We start from the raw sequence: 25,649 nt of genomic DNA on the forward strand, positions 1-25,649 counted from the left end.
AATGTGTAAATCCAAATCCATTCTGTAATTTTTGTGAGAAGGACAAACATCCATTTAAACAAGATGACTCTATAAAACTCCAAGTGTGGAGTTTCAGTAGAACTCATCTCCGAGAATTACTAGGCATTTTGTTACACGCGTCTGATTTTGTAGCTATCTAGATACCACTGTATATGATGTATCTTATGAAGTCACTTTAGTACTGCAATACAACACCTACGTAATGCTATTGTATCATGATGTTCCATTATAATTGCATCTTGCTCGTTACTGTCGACATTGATTCGATATTGCATCGCTAACCGTGAACTTTAGTGCGACCGTCTTGCGCATCTGTCTGCCATATTGAAATAGATACCTAGTACCTAATCCTTTGTATCAAATTGCTTGACCTTATGTGTAAATCATTTTACTGTTAGGTACAATACCCATTTGAATGGATGACCTGAAAATGGTCGCGACTTTGCTGAAAGTTGAAAAGAATGAGTATCAAATGAGACACGCGAATACGCGTCGAAAAATATGTCTTCACCAATATTGGAAGTAAGCCGTTCTAAAAATTAATAGGAAGATCTATTTTAACAGAGATATCGTTAAGTTAGTTTTCCAAACCAATCTGAACTTTAGGTGGTTCTTTCAGAAACTAATTGGTATTTTTTTCCTTATTTCCAGTTGAAATCTACCTGTCACCTGTGGAGACGCACTGCAGCAATGTAGACTACTTCATCCCGGACGAGAACAACGAAACCAAAGGACTGTCAGATGACGCGATGAACAGGTGAGCATCATCAAATTCCAACTTGCATTTTTCACAAAAAATCGTACGCACCTAAAACTTGTAAAGAGTCATCCTTGAGTCTATGTAGGATATAGCATTGTGCTACCATAAATTTAAACACTTCATTGATTTTTCTGGGCCATATTTTTCTATTTATGGCTAAGAACTCCGTTATAAAAGTAATATGAATAACATATGAGTTTAACTGGAAAAATTAAGTTTTGAAGTAAATAATAATAAATATTTGAGGATTTGTTTTCACGAATTCGTCAAATGCATTTGAAGCCGTTGTTCCTCAGGGACGTCAACTTGGTCCATTGCTATTGAACGTAGATATCGAAGCTCAAGGCTTCCGTTTAGCGGTACCTTTGATATTATGATGAGCCATGACCACCGGCCAGTTAGAATGTGATCTAATGGCGATGGGGCAAAAACTGTAAGCTTTTTGTAACAAAAGATCGTCAGGGAAAAACGAGTTGATTGCAGGAGGAACATTTAAAATCATATTTCATCTCAAAATTATTTTTCAATTACTCTTTTTATGTTTCCTCCTTGCTACAAAAAGTGAAATGATATCATTAAGCGAGCTATTGTATAGTGCTTAAGATTATATGAGTTTGTTAAGCAAAAACAAAAATACATGTTTCGTAATAAACTTGCAAAAGGTTACGAGCATATCTAAGTAAGATTTAAAAGGTTTGAATGCACGTAATGTTAGCAAAATCCAATATTGTCTAACACTAAAGAGTAAAAATGTCTGTATTGCATAGCGTTTGCGGACTGACCATTCAAATCTTGTCTTTTTTGTGTGGTTGTGGTACTTAAAGAAGTGTTGCAATAACCGATATCTGTTGTTGCCAATACCTGCCCAGGTTTTACAGGAATTCAACTACATTTTAACGATAACATCGTAACGATGTATAGTTAATTATTGAACAAGTAATTAAATTAATTCACTAATCACAATGTTGCACAATTTAAAAGTTGAAGTTATTTAATAATCTACAATGTAATAGTCGGGAAATGCGTGTATACCACTAACAATACAAAACATAAAAGTGAGAGGTATTACTTAAATATTGATTTTAATTAAATTGACAGGGAAAATGTACCAATTAGAAATGCTAACAATTTGTTTATCGCATCAAACCTGCTAATGTAGAACAGGGCAAAGGAGCAGGTTTTCTACTTAATAGCGTTTAACTTTCACTCCTAGACATTGTAATTACAAAATTATAGATCCGTAATTACGATGTTATTAATCCAGTCATATAAATAATGAATTGAGCTATAAAGATGTAATTACATGGATAGAATACCTATAATAAATATTGCCGTTAATGCAAAGACTGAAATAATAAAAAATGATAGTTATTTAAGTGGTCAATTTCAGATAATCTGAAGGTTAACTGGCAGAGAATGCCTTATGATGTTAGTTCACGTTATGTACCAATAAATTTATACTTTACTGTCTTTGTCTAATTTGGCCCATTGTACAAATGAAATTTTATAAAAAACACTAGCTGTGCCCGCGACTTCGTACGCGTGAAAACCCATTTTCACAACATTTTTCATTGTTGCTCGGCTCCTATTACTCGTAGCGTGATGGTATATAGCCTAAAGCCTTCCTCGATAAATGGGCTTTCTAACACTGAAAGAATTTTTCAAATCGGACCAGTAGTTCCTGAGATTAGCGCGTTCAAGTAAACAAACAAACAAACTCTTCAGCTTTATAATATTAGTATAGATGACTCTACAACCCTACATTAATAATACCTATAATAAATAGGTACTCATTCTTATTGCCACATGAAGATTTGAGCTAACTTCAAATTGTCACACTTGCTCGGAGTTTCTCGGTAGATAAGCAGGACCAATCAGTGCTCCACTGGTGTCAGCGTGCTAAATCAATACAATCTGTTACCGGAGTGGTACTAATTTGTCAAACTGTTCTCAGACCTTGTGCTCGATTGGACCAAGTGGGTCACTCGCCAATGGTCGCTAACTCGATTGAAAATCAATTGATTCATTGTCTCGGATCGCACTCACAAATGGTACTTTTATCTCGATTTTAAACCGATCAAAATAGCGGTTTAGAGAGCAAGTCGGTACATCACTATAAAAGCGATAGCGCGTATCGTATTATTTTTTGCAAATTTTACTAATTGGTACCTACTTATTTTGTGTAATTAATATAATTAATCCTGGTGTAAGCACACACATGCGTAACTTGTGAATGAATCCGGTAGTACACTTTTATTAATATCATCATCATCATCATCATTTCAGCCATAGGACGTCCACTGCTGAACATAGGCCTCCCCCAATGCTTTCCATGTTGATCGATTGGCAGCGGACGTCAGTCGGGAAAACTAGGCGAATCGTGCATTAAGATTTTTATTCAATCACTTCGTGTTTTTTGCCAGAAGTATTATTTTATTTTCTACTAGCTGACCCGGCGAACTTTGTTCCGCCTTAATGGCAATAAATAACGGGATAAAAAGTATCCTATGTCCTTCTCCTGGCTCTAAACTACCTCCCTGACAATTTTCAGCTAAATCGGTTCAGCCGTTCTTGAGTTATAAGCGAAGTAACTAACACGACTTTCTTTTATATATATAGATGAGCAGTCTTGCCCACTCTCTTCTTTGATCGGGCTGAAATAAGCCTGTTTTAAGTTGACATTGCTTCTCCGCTCCAGAGATGTAGAGGTCTAATTATTAGGTCATTTACGCCCGTATTCATATACCATTACTATGAGGTCTCACGAACCAACCACAGAGCTCTATTCAACGTTGAGTATTTGATTTGCTGTTTCACTTAAGCAAGTATCGTTTGTGAATGCGGGTGTAAGTCTCCATTACAGGAGCAAGACTCTCAATTTACCAGAGGCAAGTGGAGGATTTGACCTAACTCCCTAGTTGGGACAGATAAACGTCCATACAAATTCTCGGTCAACAGCATCCTATTAATATGAAACTTGTATCGTTTCCAGATTGCACATGGCTCGCTCCACGGTGGCGCTCTTCATCGTGGCCTTCCTGTCGCTGTTCATCGCCTTCTGGACCGGCGTGGTCGGCTGCTGGAAGCGCAGTCCCGGCAACATCACCGCCACTGCGATCCTCATGCTAGTCACATGTGAGTACAGACCCCTTCGTATTTCCATCATGAGTCATTAGGGCATCGGTCGACTTCATCACCCCTATTGCAATCCTATGCACAGAACTATTCACACGTATTGCTCTCATCACTGCAACTCAAGAGTTAGATTAATGATAGTTCATAGCTAATGCCCGCTATGATTTTCTGTCTCTATCATGGGCTGCTGTAGCTCTTCCTAACTTCAACTTCATGGCTGATTAGTGTGTTGGCGTGATGTTTATTATTCTGGTCACATTTATATGAGTGGATGTTCATTCATTCATTTAAGTATTTATTGAAGGTTGTAGATGCAATCTATTATCAAAAGGGATCGCTTAGAAGATGCTTATTTGTTTGTGACTTGGGGTTCATGAGTGCGAGAACATTTGCACAATACAATGATGGACTGTTCTTATTACTCGCATCTGTCCTCCATAAATTCTGTCACGTCATTGACTTCTGGATGGAGTACATATACAGTTAACAACCCAGACAAATGACAATTGATGTTTGCTTTTTGGACGATGGTTAAGAGCTGTGTCATAGCTGAGGACGTAAATGCATGCACTGAATTCAGCATCAAACCAGATTGTTTCCCAATTTTCTTTTAGGAAAGTTAAAACATAAATTACATGGTGTTCCAGGTCTCCTAGCGGCGGGTGCGATGGCGTTGTGGCACGGGGTGGAGTTCTACGAGAAAGAGAAGGTCGTCGGCGAGGAGTACTATCAGCAATGGCCAAGTGTAAGTTCATGTTTATATCGCTACATCCTAATTACTTGAACTTGAAATTGTCTAAGAATTACGTGAAATTTAATTTGAAGATTTAAAGGCTTTCTCCTAAAGAATCGAATCATTGGCATAGAGTCACTAAGCCTGGCTATGAAAATGTTATAAAAAGGTATCCTGCAGACTTTAACTGTCGAGTTGCAAGTGCTATAATGAACTTAGGGAGAGAAGTTTCCTTCTGTAAACAGATGCTTAGAAATTTTACATTTGCCAAGAAATAATGTCTAACTCCGGCCAGTGTAGTGTAATGAGTAAGCTTTTCGTTCAAAGAGAAGCCTATGATCTGAGACAGTTCTGATGGTTTGATTATGACGATGATAGCTCAATGGGCTAGTTAGAGTCGTCTACATACGAGTTGTAGATCAATACTTAACAGTTTTCTTTCTAGCAGAATACAGAAGCCAGTATTGTACTTTTGTTTTTATTTCTGTATAATAACCAATTCCGCCGCAACACGGCAGGTCTTAAAAAACAACTCATCAATCTGGTACGACTGGTCTTACATCCTGGCATGGCTCGCCGTCGGAGTGTCCCTCGGGAGCTCCGTGCTATTTTTCTCCGCCGCCGTGTGCCTCAGCAAGGAGAAGCGACGCGAGCAACAGAATAACGTGCAGTACATAATGCCAGGTTAGCGCGGCCATTTTGAAACGCCGCCATCTTGGGGACGCGGCCATTTTGTGGAACACGCTGGATTAACGCTTGGTTTCGGCGACTTTTCGTTTCAGGTTTTAGGTCCTATGTATATTTTACCCGCTCAGGAATTCGTTGGTGTTTTATTACTTATTTTATTCGTATTTTATGTATGTTTATGAATAAGATATTTATTTTATTTTTATATTTATAGGTAATTAAATACGATAGATGTGTACAAAAGCAACTGTAAATTTTGTACTACGTGTATTTATCTATTATTTTATTATATCGAAGTGGAAGTTCCTGAATTTGAAATTATATTGATAGTTTATGTACTGATATTTATCTTAAAAAGTAATTCGTGATTTATATTCAAATGAATACCCGAGTAGGATATTTTTAATTGAAACTCATGTAATTATATCATACTAACAAAATGCTTTTCTCTTTCTTTACATGTTTCTATGAAACTTGGCTACTGCGTTTTAACGACGACGATGCGCCCGGTTAACGCACTGTATAACGCGCTATTCCTTAATATCTGGTTTATTCCAACGCAATACTAACTGCTTACGATGATATTAACATACTATGGTGCTGTTATATAACTACAAAACAAAAACAAATGTATATACAAATCGATTAATCTTTACACAAATATACAAAACAAATAACGGTATTCATTAACGTTTTTGTACCGATATCGTTACTGTATTTTGAAATACCGTTACATTGTACATTTACCAATATCACGCCTATACAAAAACACTATAAAAAACACCAAAAAATCATACGAAACCACATAAATCCGCCTGAAACCGGTATAAACCAGATATTGCGTGATAACGCGCGCGTGTGGTACGACTGGTCGTACATGGTGGCATGGTGCGGCGTGGGGCTGGCGCTGCTGTCGGCCATTTTGTTCTCGTCCGCCGCCATTTGCTTGCGCGGCGAGAGGGAGAGGGAAGAGGCGCTTAACATGCAGTACCTCATGCCCGGTACGCGCTTCTCATGTTTATACCCATTAGCTCATAAGATCATAACATTTTTGCATATTTAGCAAGATATACACATGATAAATAAATACCCACACAAAACTAAAATATCTATTGTAAATATCATAAACTTCATGACGGGGCTTTGTAAATGCATGATGGGGAATGGATTTGTGATATCCTTTATTTACTTTTTGAATTATGTTTTGAAATCACTTTAAATTTTGAATATACACTCGGCATCAAATAAATCGCACCTCCCGCGACAAGCACTTATCAAACATATGCATCCCCACTTCCCACTAACGTTGATACCATTTGAAAGCCTAGTTCTAAACTTCATTTCATTAAAGGAAAGGTTTTTACCCCAAAAATGTGTCTTTACAAGGATCCAGAGTCACTTTTTAAAAAAATAGGTAGTTACGCTATAGCCATTTTTTATGACTATAAAACTGTTAAGTTGGGATTAATCGCTATCCATCTGTTAAAGAGGACACGTGAGATCTTTATTTGGTTTTATAACCATAAAAATTGGTCTGATTGATTCCAGAGGTGAGCCCAAAGTGAGGTCTATTTTCAAGTCACATGTATGGTATATGTTCATCATTTATTTAGAAATGAAATGTATTTTTCTTTAAGGATATTTATTGGGCTTTCAAATAACACCAATATTGTTGGGGTACCATAATTGTGTCAGAAGGAAATCTTTAAAGTTCGCGTCGCGGAAGGTGCGGTTTATTTGATGTTGAGTGTATTAATAATATCTACTTGCCTACAAGTAAAATCTAGAAAATTAAACAGATTCTCATCCATAAGTATTCAATTGTGAAGAAGATTAATTTGTTCTAAAACACTAAAATCACTTGGACACCACGCTAATACAAGAAAACTAATCCTCATTTCCGAATTTCCAGTGTACCCCCAGAAGCAGCAATACGCGTACGCCGGGTACCCGCCGCCGCAGGCGTACCCCGGCCCCTACTACCACGGCTCGCAGTACGGGCCCTACAACTACTGAGCAAGCGACCAGATGAGGGAGCTCGTGGCGGCTCACTTCGCCAACGCGGCCGCGCCGCAGGCCCCCGCGCGCAACCGACCCCCCGACCCCGCCCCCTCCCCCTCCCGAGACACATACAACTCCCACCGCCGGCTGCGACCGCGCCTCGGCGACCGCCGCGTCTACAGACCCGCGCGACGGCACACCCTATCCCGTATCGACGAAGCCCCCCCAATCCGAACCCGCTCCAAGAGCCTCCAACACTCCACAGACCTCGCCTCCACCCGACCCGTCCTCCGCTCCCGGTCCAACATATCCGCCGACACCAGCCGCAGCGTGCCCGTCTGCAACACCAGCCACGAGATCGAGAACCAATTAGAAAGCGGCAGCCCTCAGTACGCCGAACCCAGAACATACTCCGCCTCGTCCTACGACCCGCCGGCCTCCATGAGCGACCTTCCCATCGTGGTCCCCGTCGACCCGGCCACCGGAGCGTACATCCCTTACCCGGAATACAGCTACTACCACGACGGCTGCCGCCTCAACCGCTTCTCCAAAAAGCGGATCAAACGGTTCTCCAAGAGCAATCTGTATCTAGCGTTCATGTACTGAGCGCGGGCGCGACCCCAGATCAGCGGTTACGAGTTTCGACCGAACGCCGTTGCAGTTTGACGCCACGACCCATTGTTTCCAAAGTTTTGTTCTGCGCTGTAGTTTCAAAATGTTTTCTGTCTATTAGATGGGTTGCCCGAATCTGGTTGAAATGATAGATCTGTTTGTACACTATTGGCACATTTTTGTTTTTGCGGCGCGAGTTCTTCGGACAGTTCAAGATTAGTTTAGCTTTAGACGATCCGACCCGAACGCGAACGACTCGACCGCCTTCGAGCACGGCCTACGAAACTCTGAATCGTGATCTTTTTAGAAACTTCCGCGTGATGTTTCATTTCCGGTAAATATTAATGAATTTTTAGTTAATAGTGGTATTTTAACAAGGTACTTATCAGATATGCGTGGATACCTATAGTTTAGGTGTAAGTAGAGGGTAGATGTGGACTCTGCCATAAGTGTATGCGATTCAAACAAACGTAGTAATAGGTTCATATGTTAGATGAGTATTGAACAACTTGTCTCGTGATGTAGGAATGATAGTAGCGGTACGTTGAACAAATTCTATGTATATTGGAATATTGTGCCTTTTTGTAACGTAAAAAGAGAACAAATGCTCACTTGTATTGTATTAAAATTAGAATATACATATCTTCAAATATAACTTAAATTAATTTTGTAGAATGATATTTTATATAACAAAATACATACATATTCTACATACAATTTGTAATAGTTGTTGTCGATATTTAGGCAATATGAAGTACCTATTTCGACTGAAAATATACATATACTTCTCTTATATGCGCTGTACGCGCAGACTATGTACCTCTTTATACCCTGACGAGTAAGATCCGTCCTATATGGATACTTTTAGATTTTACAGGAATTCTCGTAATTTTCATTACTATTTAATAATTATATTTTAGTCAGAATATCAAGGTACTGAACCAATAATTTTGTAAATTAATGATTTAGTTTAATTATTCGAATACGATATTAGAGATTTTTAGAATATTTTTCACTTCAAATGTATTTAAAACTTGAAATAAAAATTGTAAAATAATAATATGATTTGTATATTATTTTCATTGTCCTTTTATATCTGAGATAAAGCTTTCGCAGGAAGTTTGATAAGTAATAAAATACATATTCAGGGTGTCCACTGCAAATGTTCGAAAAAATTCCCTGACTTTTCCCTGACTTTCCCTGACAATTTTTTCAAAATTCCCTGACCAACTATGTATACAACGTGTCCCAAAATTCAAGGATAAGCCGACGCCACAGGATGGACATAGTCATGACTTCTTTAGGAAAAATAAGGAAAAAAATCTATCNTGATATTGAAAAATAATACAAAATTACATTTATTAATAAACTTTGTACAAAAATATTTAATATGGCGATATCGGACGTATTACATGGATGGAATGGTCGTATCTCATACATTTATCACATTTTATGAGCAATGGTCTGATAACTATACGGTTATAAAATGGTCACTAGAATTGATGTGATATTAAGGCACTGTTACTATCGCTAATATGTAGGTATATCAGATGATAATATGGAAAAATTTTAGACGTAGAAATTAGCATTTAGTTGCTTACTTTATGATTGGTATTTAGGAATGTTAAATGTATTGTATATGTTACGGCTAAAGATAGTTGTGAACATAAACTTAAGATTAGCCGGCTAAACTTAAGTTTATCTTCGAGAAGCAGCTAAAGTTCGATAAGATGTTAGTTTGCGTCGTGATATTCCATCTTTAGCCAGCTAATGTGCACATTAGCCAAAACGAAACGGCTAAAAATGTATTCGATGGGCGCGCCAGGCCGACGGAGGGCTTGAGGGGGCGGTGGGGAGACAACGCGCGCGCAGTTTTATTTTGTAATTTTAAATACCTACAGAAGATTCTGTAATGACCAAATGGATCCTTATTATTTTATTTTAATGATTAGGTAGATATTGTTTTAAGTAATTAATATTTTGTTATTGTAATAATTGTAATTTTGAATACCTACATAGGTACATAAAAGTATGTGTAATGAAAGTGATTATTTCTTAATTAAGTTTTCGTGTCAAAATAGTATAACATTATTACATTGTTTCCTTTTCCATTTCCTTCTACATTTTTAGCCAGGGGTCTGCGGTTACACTTAAGTTTAGCCGGCTAAAGATAGAAGAAACTAACATTAACACCTCGTCGAAGAAAAACTTAAGTTTAGCCGGCTAATCTTAAGTTTATGTTCACACCTATCTTTAGCCGTAACATATACACATAATACTGTTGTCTACATTCCCTTTCACTTAGTTTCTGTTGCTTAAAAAATGTAGTCGACAGCACATTTACCTATCAAAGGATATTGTGCTCTAATGTCAAAAGGCCAAGGGGCATAATAAATACATAATAATATACAACACACAAATACTATGTCTGACCCTTTAAAATTATTCAAACAACACACAACTACACAAATATGTATTGGTAAAAGTTGTCTTTATAGGTACAAATCTGTCTATAATAGCTTTTGCTTGAACCCTAAAAGTCCTTTTATTAAAAAAACTAGGTCGGCAGTAAAAATATGGTAAAATTATGCCTTATCATGTGCCTGGGTACGCAAGGATTGCCTTACCTCTGCGTCTGCCGTCATAATTTAAGGTTGTGATATCATAGTTTTTTAACACATGGCCTTCAAACAAAAGTAACTACAAAAATAATGGTAAAACATTGCCTTATATGGGGGTGTCGATGATCGGGCCTGGGTGGGACAACGCCTGCTTTCTCTCTTGAACTGCTGTGACCAGCTTCCTGTATGGTCCTAATGGGAGCCCTAGGGTCTTCATGTCGCTCTCAGTAAGTAGCATAAGGGCATCCAAGTCGATCTGTTCGTCTTTGAACTTCTGAACGTACTGGGAAAGGCCCCAAGCGGTGAGGAAGCGTTCTAAGGATGCGTAAGCAGATTCTTCCGTTTCGCCTTCTTCGTCCGATGTTATGGTTGAACTTTCTGGAATTTTTAGAGTAGGTAAATTATTAGTACCATAGATTAGTACAGGTGTAATGGGGAATGGGAGGTAAAGTATGCATTGTGTGGTGTTGTGTGGTAAGTAAGTACCAATTTTTAGACAAAGTTCCATTATTTTAAGTTTATTTCGCAATTTATTGCAATATGAAATTACGATAGGTCAGAATTTGACATTGTTTTGACTTTAGAAAGATGAAAATTCATGAAACTTTATTTACTGCCATGATCAATTTGGGGTTGTTTGCATGCAAATCGTGTCAAAATTTTATTATGATTGATTTGAAGAGCATGCATAACATTAACCCGTCAATCAAATCAAAAGTAAAGCATACTGTTTCCAAGAGATTCTCCACTAGTGCTGCCACTCCATGTAAATAATGGTAATGGTGACTTTTGCAACAAAGATAAGTAGGTACCTGTACTTAAACTTATTCAGACCTATAGCAGCAATATTCCACTCAGCAGGCTACACTAATAGTGGCCCTTTATCTAGTTGTTATAGGTGCGACATTACAACAAAAATAAGAATATACCTCAGATCATAGAAGGGAATAGATGTGAAACGGGGGCGTGGCGCGTGTCTCCGCGATATGCCCAGAAACGAACATCGGCCGCGTAGCTAGGTTAGTCGCGATTCAGTCGTACTAAGGAAATGTTCTCCGATATTTTGGATAATGCGTCGTTACGTGCAATAAAACAAGTGAAACGAAGAACTACAGGAACAATGGAGTCATTTACTACATGTAAGTATTGCAAATCCATTGGTATTTTGCTTATAAATAAAAAAAACTAAACATTTTTACGAACGAATTCAGTGCCGTAACAGTTACGGCGATATCGAAATCAGTGGTGATAAAAATTCTAACACACTTGTACATTGACGATTTAGTTAGCAACCACTTTATGTCATGCTCAACTACTGCGCAATGTATTTAATTTCTTCCGATATCCACTGTCGTGTGAAAATACACAGTACGGCCGCATGTGCCGGTCGTAACATAGTGCCGTGCTCGTGTTCTAATGCGGTTTCCTATTATCGATAAATAGAAGTAAATTATAATTTTCTATTTTGTAATTTTTAAAGTATCGATATCTTGTCAACTCCATTTTGTCTTTGTTCTCTCACTAGTTTTCAAAGTGTGCGTCACGTCACGCGGCCATTGATTGGCCATAAGTCATGCCTTCTGGCCAATCACAGCACTTTTAAGCCGGTTGCACATGTTGTCGTAGACTCTCAGTCGCTTTGTTTTTACACAGTTGAATGTGTGTGTGGGAGCTGTGGTGGGGGAAATGTGGGGACACTGGTTCTCGTTGTAGTTACGCGCGACTTCATATATATTCTCTTTCTATGATCTGAGGAATATACTGACCTGAGTGAGCGGAGTTCCACTCAGCAGGCGCATAGGCGTGGCGCGCCGCCAGCGACCCCGCCGACCCTATGGACAGATCCTCGCCGCCCGCCACCGTCGTCGCCGGTAGAGCGCTTAAAGTCGCTGTTATTGAACGCCTGCGAGAAAATTTTAAGTCGTTAACATAGTCATTGAACGCCTACCACGAGTGTGATGAAATATAGGTTCGAGTTCATCATCCCTCTATACTATACTACTACACTCGGCGTCTCGCGGGAGGTGCGATTTATTTGACGTCGAGTGAATAAGGCCTACTCTACCAAGGCGGATGACCTTTCATTCATTATTGGAGAAGTGGCAAAACATGACAAAGGCGTTCGAAACGTTCGAAAGGCCTTCGCACCGGTGTTTTTTCGCTCCTTCACGGAGCATAGTTACTCGCAGGATTCGATTTTCGGAGCTATCAAGAGTGTGACTTATCTAGGGCTCCAGGTCATCATATTAAAAACAACTCTCAAAACTTTATTCAAATTCAGTCATAGATTCGGTTCTGTGATTGGTCTAAATATTGAAGTTCAACCAATCAGAACCATCAGTCTATCGATTGAATCGAATTTTTGAGCAGCTTATGCGGACTTCAGTCTCAATTGCAGGAGAACGAGTCTGAGAGGCAAAATGCTTACCTAAACGCCACACTGCCAAAGCCGGGCCTGTCGAAGATACTGGCTGGTTCCTGCAGCAGTACTTCCTGACCGATGCCGCTGTCTTCGCCAGATGGCGCTGTGAAGTCCGGCTGACTTGCTGACCTGGAATATCAATGTTATTATTGTTTTTTTTTTATTTGTGTTGAGCGGCTATTCTAGTTCAATAAAGTCCTAGTATCACTGCGACCGTTATCGATCTATTGTGATCGCCGCTGTTTTCCTTACAGTTCGCCTCCGAGTCCTGCATCCATTAGGAAGTGCAGTATCTTTTGGGGGCGATATGTTTTACATCTTGTGGGCTTAGGATGTGTTTGCCCAGGTGTAAGCTAGTTATTATTGTACTAGCGAGATCTTTATCTTTACGCGTTTCAATGGGGCAGTCCAAAAAAAGAGATTCAAATAAAGAAGAAGGTTAAAAGTTAAAACTAAATAGAGTATTGTGTCGTGTCGTAATGGCTTCTGACGTGTCACATATTAAATGTATCTGCTCAATATTCATCTTTTCAGCCATATGACGTCCACTGCTGGACAAAAGCCTCCCTCAACCCCAAGGATTTCCCTAACGACTGGTTCTGCGCTGCATCCAAGCTCTTCCCGCGACCTTTATCAGATCGTCGGTCCACACTACGCCTTCCGCCCGCCGTGAACTTTTCTGCCCCAGCGACCATCAGCTCTACAAGCTATATTGACCTCGTGAGCAGCGGCTTGGGCGGGCGCGGCTCGGGCTCAAACATGTCGGCGACGTTGCCGCGCTGCTGCGGCCCGGCGCCCAGCGTGCCACGTCATCACCTCGAGTGACGTCACCGGCTCGAGCTGGCAACAGCGGGCACTGACCTCGTGAGCGGCGGCTTGGGCGGGCGCGGCTCGGGCTCGAACATGTCGGCGACGTTGCCGCGCTGCTGCGGTCCGGCGCCCAGCGTGCCTACGTACATCACTTCGGAGTCACGACGCACGCCGCTTAGTGACGTCACTGAACGACGACCTGTCGACTCTATCTCGCCCACCTGTCACAAGTTAACACATCGTTGTCATCATCAATTCAATCATAGGACGTCCACTACTGAAAGTAGACCTCTTCCTTACTTACATAAGTTCTATAAAGAAAGATACATAAGAAACCTATAACCTGCCCTCAGGCCACGTGCCCAGGGCTCCGCGTTCGAGGAGGCCCCCATCTGTTCTCATAAAAGATCTTTTTTCAGATGAGAAGGGCCTCCCTTGATCCTTATGTGCCCAGGGCCCCCTGTACCTAAGTTAAAGACGGCTCTGGCAGCCCTCATCTTGCAGATAGCAGAGGAGAGCGATTAATTTTGCCTCCACAAGAGATCAAAATGGGTTGGCAAGTGAGCTTACTCGATAGTAGCGCCAACTCCATGTATGTATTTATTTATTTATTTTTATTTTATTTTATTCGGAAAACTAACAGCAATACAATACAAATAGTGGGACCTTAAATTATGTATCTGCTTAGCCATTTATAGGTAATCGCAAATCGGGTATTTCCGAATTCTTGACAAATCTTGGAAGTGTTTTTAAAGCACAAGTGAATAAAGTGCATACTCAAGTAAAATTCAGATCAAATGCAAGCTTATTAGTCACAAACCAAGAGTGTAAAAAATTTAAACGCAAGTAACTAATGCACCGTATCACATAACACACGAATTAACTGCCCGTAAAGTACATTCTGGAATGCAAATGTGTTTTTCATTAATGAAAGTGGCAATCATTATGTGAAATTAAGTACAATTATATTTTCCTAAAAAGGATTTCTTCGTGTATCTCATATCTCAAATCAGCAATTCAGGCGTAACTGCTTGATAGGCATCAGAGATGGCGATAATCTAAGATAAGAACAAACATAATTACTAGATACGCTTTCAAGTAAACTTATTTTTGGTAGTTAAATGTCTGTTGCTAAATATTTATAAGATTATTTTTATGTTTACTATGGCATGGCATACAGTTGACAGTGTGCAGTTTGATGCAAGAAAATATTTTTTCAACATCACTCTCTCATCACAGTAAACATACTGCATAAGTGTCGTCCTCTACTTGACAAATATCTCCCCCACGGATTTCCACGATCTGTAATACCAGCAAAGCTGGTATCACATATAGAGACACGGACAGAGCTGGTCCAGCATCTAGCTTCCACCAGTTGCCCGGTGACTTTCACCAGATCGTCGCTATATCGAGTGGAAGAAGTAGTTTAGGCAATACTTTTCCGGGCCGTGATCGCCCTTTGAGAACTTTTCTGTTCCAACGCCCATCAGATCTACGTGCATGTGCCCCGCCTACTACCACTTCAGTTTAGCAATTGTGTAGGCCTACGTCGATTACATCCTCTGAAAGGATATCATCAGTAAGTTACCTTGTAGTCGTAATTAGGTCTAGTCCTGCCCATGGTGCCATTCTTCAGCTTGCTGTCAAGAGCCTCCTTATACACATCAGCGGTGCCGACCATAGCACTGTAGGTTGGTAGATGCTACTCAACTTTTAGATTCTAGAGGATATCTGTAGTTACCTTGAAGTCGTCGTTAACTCCAGCTCTCCCCACGGTGCCATTCTTCAGTTTGCTGGCGAGGGCCTTCTTGTACACAGCCCCTCGACCTCTCACGCCAGAGTTCACAGTGCCGACCAGCGCACTGTAAGTTGGTCGGGGCGCCTCTTCGGCCAGGAGATTACCTGGCGGAATATACAAAAAATGGAACTGAAAAGGGCATATAATGCAACTGGAATTCGCTGCCTGCTTCTGTCTATTCCGAGCCTCTTGAAGGCGAGAGTAAATAAGCACTTACATGGCTGGTATGAGTATGTTATAGCATTCTAGACTACATCTCACTTAAAATCAGCAGGGTTACTCCGAAAAACGTTATCCGGAGTTTCGAATGTTGCAATCCTTATCACGCAAAGCGAGATGCCAGCGCGAGTGACGGTGACAGATAGACCCGAAACTACGTAAACAGCGTTTCGGAGTAGACCCGCAGGTGCGATTGCAGTCATTTGACCTGCATTTACTGCATAAAAAATACATAAACATCAATAACCTTAGGCTTTACGTGTTTTAAAGTTTCTATTGACGGTACTAAAGCCTAGTTGGGGTCTTGGGGTGTATTATTGTCATTTAGAAATCATTTCCGCTAGCCAGCAATGGTTTAACAAGCATTTCACCTACTACGTTAATAATAATATGGTTGACAGATTACCTTTCACCTTTTACTGCTGACGCTAAATTAACTGCATCGTTTGGGATATCGTGCTAAGGGACCATATCGCCGTTTTTTGTCATATATGATTATACTTACCTCATTGTTAGGAGCTGAGTACGTCACAAAAAGTACCCTTTTAGTACTAATATTGTATTAGATATGGGAACAGGGTAACGGAGGAAGAATTTTAGGAGTCGTAACTAGAGTTAAATAAATCCTTGGAGGTTTTACGCAGTGCCACTTAAGTACGCCAGTATTCACAAACATTACTATGAATGAGGTCTGACGTGCGTATTCACAAACATTACTATGAGGTCTCATAGTGCGCGTGGATGCACAGGGCCATACGCGAACCAATCACAGAGCTCTATTCAACGCTATGCGTTCGATTTGCTGCATCTCTTAAGCAAGCATCGTTTGTGAATACGGGTGTGACAGTGCGCGTGGACGCACAGGATGACACAAAAAATAATCACAGAGTTCTATTCAACTCTCTGTGTTCGATTTGCTGCTTCACTTAAGCAAGCATCGTTCGTGAATACGGGCGTTAAGTATAGTCCTATTAAACTATAGATGTATGTACAGACAATATTTTACGATGTAATACTACTACCCATATACTTACCAACTTAAAGGTACTTAGTAAAAAAGTATAGGTAAGTATATAAATATTGTGATGTGTATCGTCAATCGTATGAAAATAATCAAAAGTTAAATAATTCAAAACGAGGTACGTTGTGTTTGTATTACAAACATAATCAGTTAACAACCTTCCTAAAATTACGATCAATTAACGATAGATGTTTTTTGCGATCAAAAGTGCAATCGCATGCATGTCTGATTTTAATTTTTCGTTGCAAAATAGCACATATCACAACAACTTAAAGACTAATAATTACCATAATGTTCGGGATATAAACATAACCCATTTGTACGTAGGTAGATAGATAGGTTTCATTATTTGGTACCTATACGATAAAGTACATTTATTGGTGCCAATTGATGACGATTTGTGTTCTTTTATTACATAAACTCCAAGCATAAACTATATTGTTTGATAACAATGTTTTACAGCCTTATAAAAGTTACCTAGTTTTAATCAACATTTAAGTTTTATTTTATTTAAAAGAATGACTGGACAAAAAAAATGTAAATCTTCGGATTAAGAGTAATCGATTTAATATTCAAACCAAAGAATTGTTAAATTCTTATTTGAATTAAATCGATTTATGACGCTGTTAGGCTGCTATAGATAATACCTACTCGTTTTATAATTTATAAAAGTTGGTAATCACGATGCCGATGTTAGTTTTTGGATCTATTTCTTTCACTCACAGCGAGATGCTGGTATTAACAACAGAGACAGATAGACCGGTAATACAGTAGCTACAACTGACTGTAATGGTCGAAAGAGATGGTAAAGTGGCAGTAAAAGTCCTCTTTATTACGGGCTTTAAGTAGGGTACGTGTGAGAGGTAAACTTTAGTGTCACGCTCATGCAATTACTTAAATCATTAGTTACATAATCTTCTTAAGAAATAATCGGACGTCATATAATAGTTTTCTTTTATTTAAATATATTTTTAAAGCCCTGTAACTTTGTAATCTTCTCACGTCATTGCCGAAATCGTGATTCTCAAAATCAAGTCATTGCTCGAAATTAAAGATCAAGTAGTTACATAAAATAAATAATATACTACAATAAAAGCGCCTTTAGCATAGTGAACTAAGTAGGATATAAACTAAAAGAGGTTCTTGGATGGCTTACCTTGACTTGTAGACCTGGTCATCTTCTGTTTCAACGCCAGCAGGACATTGCTAGGTCTGTGAGGCATCGTGCCCATGTCGTCATTGTACCCGTGCTCCCACTCCTTGGCCAACTTCTTCAGTTCCTTCTCAGCCATCAGCTCGGCTTTGCTCTGCCGCTTTTGATACTGTTTGTGGTACTTTTCGTAGTCTTTCCTAGCTTTTTCCTTGAGGGCTTTGGCTTTTTTTCTGTAATCATAACACGACTTGTTCAGTTATGTCAGTTATGTTGTCATCTGGTGCAGAGATCACTATGATTACAAGGGATAGGATTTCTGGGACCTGATGACCAAGTGGGTTGCATAAAAGGTTGCTGTGATTCCCAGGCATTACAACATGGCAGCCTCAAATAAAAGAGGAAGCGAGAAAAGGTCTCCCTAGATAAAGTAGTAACCTTAAAGTTAAACAAAGGTGACATAGCGATACATAATATGAATAATGATAAGAGTATGGAATTGAATATTTTCCAATCTATTCATATTGTAATGTACATACAACAACCAACTCCTACTCGGTGTAGCTATCCTTATCGTAAATACGTTAGAATAGAAGTACCTACTTAAAATGTCTTATACAAGCTACACTCACTTGTCATTATTTTCCAATTTGGCTGTAGTCTGGTCCAAATACCGGAGGATGTCGTCCCGGCTGTTGATGGCTGCTAGCTCCTGCGAAGTATGGCCGTCGACGTCCATCGCGAAAGGGTTGGCCCCAAAGTTCACGAGGAAGGTCACGCATTCCTTGTGCCCTCGTGCTGCTGCTAAGTGGAGGGCTGTGTTGCCGAAGTAATCTGCTTTGTCTGGTTCTCCCCTGGGAGAGAAATAAGGTCAAATAAGATTTGATTTGCACCAGGCACTCTGCCAATACGGGACTATTCCCACGTCTCGTTTCCATCGCTGTAATTCCTGTGTAGCCAGGATCTACAGCTTGACCGCCAATAAAAACCTAGCCAGTAAAGGTCAAGTTTATCCCAGTCGAAAGTTTGTCACGGCATGGCAGTCTGCCAACAGGGAGAGATAGTGGGAGATCGTGCGGAAAGCTGTCTCCGACTCCGCCCACTACAATCGACGTGGACAATTCAACGTGACCACGACCAGACGAATGTGTCGAATCAGAAGAAAGAATCTGTAGTTGTAGAATCTAAGGCCCAATTCCTACTCTATTTTAAGGGTCATCACCTAATGACCGAAAGGCAAATAGGAAGATCGCGTTAGCTATTTTCGCTTTATGTACGTACTTTACTTTTTGTGACAAAAAGTTTAAAATAAATAAGATTCATAGATAGATAGTTCATGCATTCATTGGAATTTTGCATATAGATTAAAGAATCGGCTTTGGAAGCTTATGTAACCAAAATCTCAGTTCTCACCAGCAGGTGGCTAATAAGCTAAAAAGAAATGCATCAAATTGTCTCATAAAATATTTTAGCACGTTATATCTAGCTCGCTATCATAGCTTTTACAATAGAAGCAGACACAGTAGTCTCTCATGAAAGTAGAGTTTCGTATTTGTAGGGTTTTATGTAGGTACCATGAATTCCGAAGACCTCAAGTCTTCTTCGAAATACATGCAAGTTACCGTCTAAGTTTTCGAATTTCTTGGGTTGTGGCCCATTTTTTACTGAGGCTGACATTTTGCCCATCCAAAAAACTTTTGCGGTGAGTTTAGAATGATGAATTTACATCTTTTGAACATGTCGTGAGATGAGTGCGTATTTCTTAACGCTACTGTTTACTTCTGTTGTGTACAGTCAGATGACCGCTTCGCGTCTTCTAAGAGGCGCGTTTACTCAAGTTATTCTAAAAAGTGAAAGCACACCGCTAAGAGCGTGAAAAATAGATTAAACGGCGTATTTATAAATACCAAAGTTTAGTACACTCGGCCTCGGAACTGCTCGATATTGCGAGAACAATGTGAGAAAGCAACAGCACCATGATATACTATTGTCTTGGTTTACTATTGCCGTAAATTGTTAATTGATAATTCTCATAGGCATGCACAACAATGTCGTTGACTTGAGAATTGTGACAAGATAATTATTGATTTATCAAGATAAATATTTAAGACATTTTTGCATTGAGTAATTGTGCTATATTTATGTGTCGCAGCCTGGTTAAGTTATCCAGATGGAATCTAATTGGATGCCTAGACCGATAGTTAATTTAGTGAACGCCCTAGGCGTCGAATAGCTGGTTACTTCAACCAGATGTAACTGTATGTATTTGCATGAAATGTCTTTCAATATGTAGATATTCACGTATATTGCACATTGACCAAAGACCACCAAAATCCCCTGATAAGTTCTAATCGACGAGCTATTTATATACTTTACTAGTAATTTTCAGAACATGCTGTTTCGCATGCAGCATTAGTGGCCATAACAACTCATACTAGATAAGCCTTATCGAACACGATAACGGTCGATTTCTGTAAATAATTTCAGTGACGAACACCAACGTCATAAATTTTATTCATCGTTAACGTCAAATACTTAATTTCCATTTGCTTTGTTAGAGAAACACTAATTCAAGTCTTATTCAGAGGATTGAGCGCTCTATCCTTTGAATAAATGGATGTGAACATTTCAGTCCTAACCCAGAAGTAAGACTCACGCTGACAGTTGCCGACATTGTATCGACCTTAATCAGATAATGAAGGCGTCTGATATGCCAGTGACTCTCCTGAGAGTTTACTTACCCTCTGCCACATAGCAGCCGTAACGCCTCAATGTGTCCCTCAAATCCCGGACTCGTTTTTGTTGTTGGACTCTTTCCTCGTACAGTGAGGGTTGTTACAACTGGTGTCAGATTTAATTAGGGCATATGATATACCAGTGCCTCTCTAGAGTCTACTAATCTACTTACCCCCTGCCGCATAGCAGCCGTAACGCCTCAATGTGTCCCTCAAATGCTGCCCAGAGTGTCGGAGTCATCCCGGACTCATCTTTGTTGTTGCACTCCTTTCTTGTCGCTTCCCGCAGCACGTCGAGGAGACCATCCTTGGCGGCCCTGGGGACAAAACCAACGGTTCCATTATTTTAAATATTCGTCATCATTACTTCATCATTGAGATGTTATATTTAACAGACTGATAACAGAAATTAACTTCCAAAAAAGTGTTAGAACAAATGTTGACGTTTACGTTACGTTTGATTCTGCATTTATATTTTTACATGAATATTTTATCTGTGATATTTTATATCCAACGATCTTTGATGCTATGCTTGTATTACCTTACACTGTCTAGAAACCTGTATATAGATTCCTTGATTGTGATAAATTACAATTATTTATTGAAAGCTGGCCGACTAGAAAAAATTTAGCATACCTGTAGATTTTTAATATGATTCAAATCTATGAGTGCCCCGAGGAATTTCCTCGTTGTTGAAATATATCAAGTAAAGTTATTATCGTAGGCTTATCGGCGTTTTTATAATGATTGCAGATTATGGATTCGCTTATAGAATGGGCGTTGAAGCAAACATTATAAAAATAATAAAACTACAATAAAGGTTGCCGTTACAAAGATTATGTTTTTTTGGATAACAGTAACCGTGGTAATTCAGGTGTATAATAATTGAATCCCATGAACTGTTCAGAATGGTGGTTTTGTATAAATATAAAGGAGTAGAGTACTACTGGCTTCAGGCTGGTCCAGATTGCATACCCTGAACGTAAATTACTCGGACGGAATACTATTTGTATCAATCCTGGAATTTGCTATTTAGGAGTTGTACCATGTCTTTTTACGAATGACTCAGTTGCATTGCATGTACCCAGCGGTGTGAGTTGAGAATGGAGGAACGATAAATTGAATTGATTGAGAGTGTTTGTTTATTAGTACCTACTAGATAAATTGATGCTTATTCTTTTTGCCCAAATCATCCCTTACGTCAGTTAATGCTTTCGAATGTTCCGGAATTTGTCATTCTCGAAGCCTTTTTTTGTGGAAAAATCTAGGTATTTTGCAGACAGTACGTAATTACAATATGATATTTTGGACCACCACACACCGGTGCGATCATTATTGCCAATGTCATTGAACTAGCACATGGCATCGGTCACCACGGCAACCTTATGCGTGCAACTGACGATCGATGGACTGATAAGGTCGGTACATTCTAAAATAGCGTGTAACACCATCGAATAAGGGCCAGGAACTAGCTTAATCACCCTCTGTTTTTGACCCTGGTCACCAACCGTGAAGGTGCAACCATAATGTACCTTTTAGCCGAGTCATTTGCATCCCCAATAACAAAATATCGTATTTAACGTTTCGAGTTGCTGGTAAAAAGTTTAATTAATTCTTTTAATCAATTTTTGTTGCAAAATATCAATTATTTATATTCCTATTACGCGACAGAGTTTAGCTTGAGGCATTGTCGTCTGTAAGAGTTACTTAAGTCTTTGCATAGTTTGGGTAGGATCGTACTTACGTAACGTTGATGTCGTTGTATTTTCTTGATTTTAATTTCAAAAGACATAATCCCTAAGACTTTATGGATAAAGATGGGAACTAAGTATCAAATTCAAAGTTCGTATTGTGTTGCTCATGAATAAGCAAGCAAGACAAGGAAACGTGTCGTTGTTTTTAAAATATCTTTTTACACCTCTGGTCAAATGAATTCATTGAAATCGGTTTTCAATCGCTGTCCCCATTGTCCGTTAGTAGGAGACACGGTTCGCGCGCTATCTAAATGGTTCAACAGCCTGAGTGGTTTGCGGAAAACCAAACATGGGAATTAGTTATGCGGGTGAGCATGCCCGCAAAGTGGTCCAGACCAAGTACACATACGCATTCAGGGCACATTTAAAATAAAAGCTGGGCTTGCGAATGGTTTCATAAGTTTACAACTTTTATTGTTATTATAAGCGGGTGGTTATTAGGTCTTTACGCCCGTATTCACAAACGATGCTTGCTTAAGTGAAGCAGCAAATCTAACGCAGAGTTGAATAGAGCTCTGTGATTGCTTCGTGTGTCACCCTGTGCGTTCACGCACACTGTGAGACCTCCTAGTAATGTTTGTGAATATGGGCGTTAGACTTCAAGTTAAGAGAACGCTATGCGTTCGTCTATTGCCCAGGCGCCTAGAGCTACTAGCTAGTAGTCTGTTCGTTGTATGCTTATTCTAGTTTCTTATTTTGCCTGGTTTACTAGGGTGTTTTTCTTGTGACAGTCCACATTAATTAAGCTACGAAGTTTATGACTCACCTTTATCGTATTGGACATCTGTTATTATGTCAATTCTTTTCGGTATCACTAATCATCAAGTATGATAATCTCTGGAAGAATTTAGAAATGCAGTTCCATTCTTTATTTTTCCCAAATATAGTGTTACTCACCTAGTATTATTATCTGTTGTGTTACATATTTCGTGTTAGGCATTTCTTTTAACTAAGTCAAGAGATTATGGCCATGGGTTCTGTGAAGTATTATGAGAAGAAATCTACTTTTACATTGTGTCAGTCTTCTACGTACTGATTTCTATTACGTAAATTGCATGCTGTTAATTGTTAGTAAGTAGGTAATTGAATATAAATTTCCATGTATTAAGTATATGCCTGAGGCATCTACGAAAACAAGTCCTGTATCATGAATGAAAAAAGGTTAAAAGAGAAAGCGGTTGAAGTGTACGAAACTCCAAGAATCCTCCAAGAAGGTTCGTAGGAACCTACTTATCATGAGAATAATAATTATTAATTTGGAATCGGAAAGTAGGATCGGTCAGATAATAATTTCTTACGAACATTAATTAATTAACTTGGGAAACGTATGATGGTAACCGCATTCGATTATGAATATTTAGAATTATTATTAAGATCGAAATATGTTTTTATCTTTTAATTGATATTGAAAGCTATATAATGCTTTCTGCTGATAGGTATTGAAATATTTAAACGATTAACTAGAATTTAAACAACCAATATCGAATTTTAAGTAGGTAGACAGGTATAGGTACCTACCTAGATAATGGATTTTTTTAAATATAAACTAATAAATATTGAAGGTTCTTGATCTTCTTGAAGATGTTAACATTAATTACGAGTTGATTAGATAGTAAAGTTTTAAAAAAGAACAGCAAATAAAGCGTGCAGGCTAGGTTTCGTAACATGCATAATTAAAAGCGGGTGTTAAAAAGTAGAATAAATTACAGCAAATTGCATGAGTAAAGTAGATGTCTAGCAAGCAAAATACAGGTTCTGAGACCACACAGAGGAAGCGTAAAGTAATGGTCATTGAAAGTAGATTAAAAGTAATCTTATCTATTGAATTTTCAACATTACAAATGATAAACATCAGTTAAATACTCACTTGTGGAATCTATCCGTCGTCATTTTAGAATCTTCCTAATTTTATATCCTAAAATACTGCTCCAGTCACTGCACTATAAAGTTTATTCAACTCATTTTCAACAATTCGTTCACATTTAACAGCGCGAAATTGATAACTCGAGAAAGTTTTACGGTTTTGTCACACTTAACATACAAAGTTGAACACGAAAGTTATTTGTTGTCACACAATGTTGTTTGGGAAAAGTGTTGAGCACGACGTTAATTTACAATCTGTAATTAGTGAAAAAATCGCGACGTGTAATAACAACAAACACCTGTCTCATTCAGGTGTGAGAACCGCTCGACTATTGTTGAATGAATGTCATTGTATGTTGATTGGCCGGTCGGGAGACAGCGCTTTGGTTGGCTGTTGCGAAAAAACAAAAGAACGAATGACGATCAAAGATGGACGGTGAATGAACTGGCAATGCAATGACCTGTTTATAGCGCCATCTCTTAGCAGCATAGTGAAACGTATATTTAGCTGTTGTGTAAAGAACTTTTTACAACCATTTTGTCAGCGCCATCTACTGGGCAGTAGAACAGTTAGGCGAATGAGCCACTTCACGCTAGAGGCCGCCGCAAGAAAGAAAGCCCGCAGCAACCAAATTAAGTAATAGTCCAGTCAATAAATGCCTTAACGACGGTGTAGAGAGAAATCCGTGGAACACAATTTCTGACCTCGGGACTTTATTCAGCCTAGTTAGGTGGTGAACATAACAAAAGTCCCCGCCCTTAGCCCTTGAGCCGGCGGGGAGAGGGGGGTTTAAAGGTACCACTTTTCGGTTTTTCGCTTAATCCTCGGAAACTATGCGTCCTAGTGACATGACTACTATGAACCAAAAAAAGCTTATTCAATTTGCTACAGGTGAGACCGTCAAGTTTTTCTATATCTTGTATAGTTTTTGCGGCATCTGCTCTAGAAGGTCTGTAAAATTTGAAAATTTATTGTTGTCTTACATGTTCCTTTCAGGAGAAAATCGACTAAATCAACATTGAGCAAACATTTTAGACATGCGGGAGCATGTTAAGCCTAGTTCCAGGGAGGGGACTGCATCGTGCGTATATTTAGACGAACCAATTAGAGCCACTTTTGACTCCTCATCATTCAAAAACTGCTGTGCATTAACACTTCAAATTTGGCTCATGTATTGAGACTTGCAAGATATACATCAGCTTCAAATTTCATAAATATACCTCAAACGGTTATTTAGGTATTGACGTTCAAAAATCGATATTTAGATCTCACCTGTAGCAAATTGAATATGCTTTTTTTGGTTCAA

At 39.1% G+C, this 25,649-nt stretch overlaps 2 protein-coding genes across 3 annotated transcripts in view; one reads left to right on the forward strand and one right to left on the reverse strand.

The window, feature by feature from the left end:
* LOC114354768 (uncharacterized) overlaps positions 1 to 7,487 on the forward strand; it is a 48,136-nt gene extending 40,649 nt beyond the window's left edge. Inside the window, exons 3-7 of one of the 2 annotated variants that reach the window (XM_028307324.1) lie at positions 673 to 778; positions 3,774 to 3,916; positions 4,564 to 4,661; positions 5,168 to 5,333; positions 7,249 to 7,487. In XM_028307324.1, coding sequence (XP_028163125.1) covers positions 673 to 778; positions 3,774 to 3,916; positions 4,564 to 4,661; positions 5,168 to 5,333; positions 7,249 to 7,352 — 617 coding nt within the window. In that variant the 3' untranslated portion in view covers positions 7,353 to 7,487. Of the gene's footprint in view, positions 1 to 672; positions 779 to 3,773; positions 3,917 to 4,563; positions 4,662 to 5,167; positions 5,334 to 6,171; positions 6,338 to 7,248 lie in introns of both variants that reach the window. The other variant, XM_028307323.1, reaches the window with a different exon arrangement.
* Positions 7,488 to 10,369: 2,882 nt separating this feature from the next.
* On the reverse strand, positions 10,370 to 24,728 carry Sans (SAM_USH1G_HARP domain-containing protein Sans). The gene is made up of 9 exons (XM_028307357.1): positions 24,347 to 24,728; positions 20,899 to 21,042; positions 18,623 to 18,844; positions 17,997 to 18,223; positions 15,544 to 15,704; positions 13,854 to 14,023; positions 12,999 to 13,121; positions 12,337 to 12,473; positions 10,370 to 10,948 (listed from the first exon to the last, which is right to left on the reverse strand). Exons 1-9 carry the CDS (start codon positions 24,367 to 24,369, stop codon positions 10,677 to 10,679), a joined length of 1,479 nt encoding a protein of 492 aa, XP_028163158.1. The 5' UTR covers positions 24,370 to 24,728; the 3' UTR covers positions 10,370 to 10,676.
* Positions 24,729 to 25,649: the final 921 nt, after the last annotated feature.

The sequence above is a fragment of the Ostrinia furnacalis genome, unplaced genomic scaffold (genome assembly GCF_004193835.3).
Source record: "Ostrinia furnacalis isolate ACB-3 unplaced genomic scaffold, ASM419383v2 OfSCF2162, whole genome shotgun sequence".
Lineage (NCBI taxonomy): Eukaryota > Metazoa > Arthropoda > Insecta > Lepidoptera > Crambidae > Ostrinia > Ostrinia furnacalis.